Here is a 2,341-nt window from a genome sequence, read left to right on the forward strand (position 1 = left end):
CATGCTCTTTGATAGGTAGGATCAACATAATAAAAATGTCAATTCTACCAAAGGCAATCTACACATTCAATTCATCCCCATCAAAATCCCAGGATAATTCTTCACAGACCCTGAAAGAACAATACTCACCTTCGTATGAAAAAAAAAAAAAGAACAGCTAAAGCAATACATTACAATAAAGAAACTTCTGGAGGCATAACCATCCCTGATGTCAAACTCTACTATAGAGCTGTAGTAATAAAAACAGTTTGGTATTGGCATAAAAACAGATAGGTGGATCATTGGACTCAAATCAAAGACCCTGATATCAATCCATAGAGACTTTTTTTTTTTTGCAAAGAACTGTTCTTAATCACTGAGCTATCTTGCCAATCTGCTTCCTCAGGATTTTAATGCTATAATCAGATAAAAAGTTACTTTCCAAGGTAACTCCAACTTGGTGTGTATATGTGGGCAGGTGCTGACAACCTTGTTGTATGAATGTTGCCACAACTCTATTACTCTTGAATAGTTATTTTTACGTAAATCATCACAGGTATTTCCTTGTTTGTAATGGGGAAGAGGACAGCGATTTAGGACAGAATAGTTTCTCTGATCCCTCTCTAAAACATCACATTGGCCTTTACCTCCAGGCAGAGAGAAACAATCAGCAGCTGGAGAAAGGAGAACAAGCAATCAGGACAGTCTGTGCTCTTGCTTCTGCTTCCCTGGATGGTTTATGTTGTGGCTTGAATTACTGTGGGTGGGGTACTAACAGCCTGTTGACAGTAATAAGTTGCAATGTCTTCAGGCTGCAGGCCACTGATCTTGAGAGAATACTGTGTGCCAGATCCACTGCTACTGAACCTCGAATCGATCCCATCTACCAAGCTGGATCCACTGCCACTGAACCTCGATGGGATCCCATCTACCAAGCTGTATGCATAACAGATCAGGAGCTTAGGAGGGTTCTGTGTTTTTTGCTGGCACCAGGCTAAAATATTGTCAATGTTCTGACTTGACTGGCATGTAATGGTGACACTTTCTCCCACAGATGCAGATAGCAAGGCTGGAGACTGGGTCATCTGGATATCTCCTCTGGCACCTAAGATTGGAAAAATAAGAAAAAAATTTCCACACAATTAATTCTGTTAAATGAAGACTTTCCGAGAAACCAGGCAGATTTCATCACAGTAAGATGAATACATTTCCAGTGCTATCATCCTTACCTATAAGGCAGAGCAACAGCAGGCCCAGGATCTGAGTGGGGGTCCGCATGGCTGTGCTGGGACCTCTGTGAGGCTGACTCTAGCACAGGGTATGATCTGACTATGAACAAGTCCTCAGGGCAGTGGGTTGGGCTCTAGGCACATGCAAATCAGCAATGACTCATTGGTTTATCACTGATTTAAAGATTCACTGATTCAGTAAGGCCTATGTTTCACTTATGTGTCAGGTCACAAGCAGTACAGCATTATTTGGAGAGAATATGCTCCTCTATGGAAAACTAAGGATATAATCGGCCTGTAAATGATACTTTATTTTGATTTCTGTCATACTCAATGTATAAGTTCCTTTACATGGAATGTCATATATGGTACATTCTAGAGAGTACATAAATGTTTGTAGGTCTTTTCATAGGCAGCTGTTGATGTTATGGATTTCATGAAGCTTATTCTTTTATTATCTGTGTATTTGTGACTGAATTTCAATTAAAACATTTTACACTTCCATTTCCAATCTCCAAATCCTCCCATATATCCCTCACACTCTCTTCCCAGTTCATAGTCCCTTCTTTTACTATTATTTTGTTCATACATATATTTGTATATACATATATATTCTTAAATATACAATTCTGAGAACATATAATGTTACCTGTATGTATGTTTTCAGTAGTGACAATTTGGACATGGACAACCAATTGTGTGCCCTTCCATGGGAGGGACATATCTCCTACACCCAATTTTATTCAGTTTTCTGAAGTATTGAAGCCTAGTGGGCTTTCCCTCATATAATTTGACATGTTTGTTGGTGTCTTGCTTCTTTAACTCACATATTGTCTGTAAAGTTGCAGAGACTTTACAGGCATAGCTTCTGATATCAGGAGGAGACACAATCTAACAGCAAATGCCTTAATCCTATGGAGCTTATGATCTTTCCGCCCAACTTTTTCAAAATGTTCCCTGAGTGTGGGGGTATGGGAGTGTTTTGTATTTGATTTCCATGTGATTGAGCTCCACAACTTACAATGGATCTCAGAAGGAATCATTCTTCCTAACAATGATTCTTAAAATAGTAACAGAAAAACACTGGAAAATATGTTTGTAAAGAACTCCAGGATCTCATGTAAGTAACCAAA

The 2,341-nt window shown here is 39.0% G+C and overlaps 1 gene segment (V, D, J or C); it reads right to left on the reverse strand.

Moving 5' to 3' along the window:
* Positions 1-716: 716 nt before the first annotated feature.
* On the reverse strand, positions 717-1,257 carry LOC103158635. The segment is given in 3 exon segments: positions 717-846; positions 892-1,084; positions 1,209-1,257. Coding segments are annotated over 3 exon segments (372 nt in total).
* Between the last annotated feature and the right edge of the window lie 1,084 nt (positions 1,258-2,341).

The sequence above is a fragment of the Cricetulus griseus genome, chromosome 8, assembly GCF_003668045.3.
Source record: "Cricetulus griseus strain 17A/GY chromosome 8, alternate assembly CriGri-PICRH-1.0, whole genome shotgun sequence".
In the NCBI taxonomy this organism is placed as follows: Eukaryota; Metazoa; Chordata; class Mammalia; order Rodentia; family Cricetidae; genus Cricetulus; species Cricetulus griseus.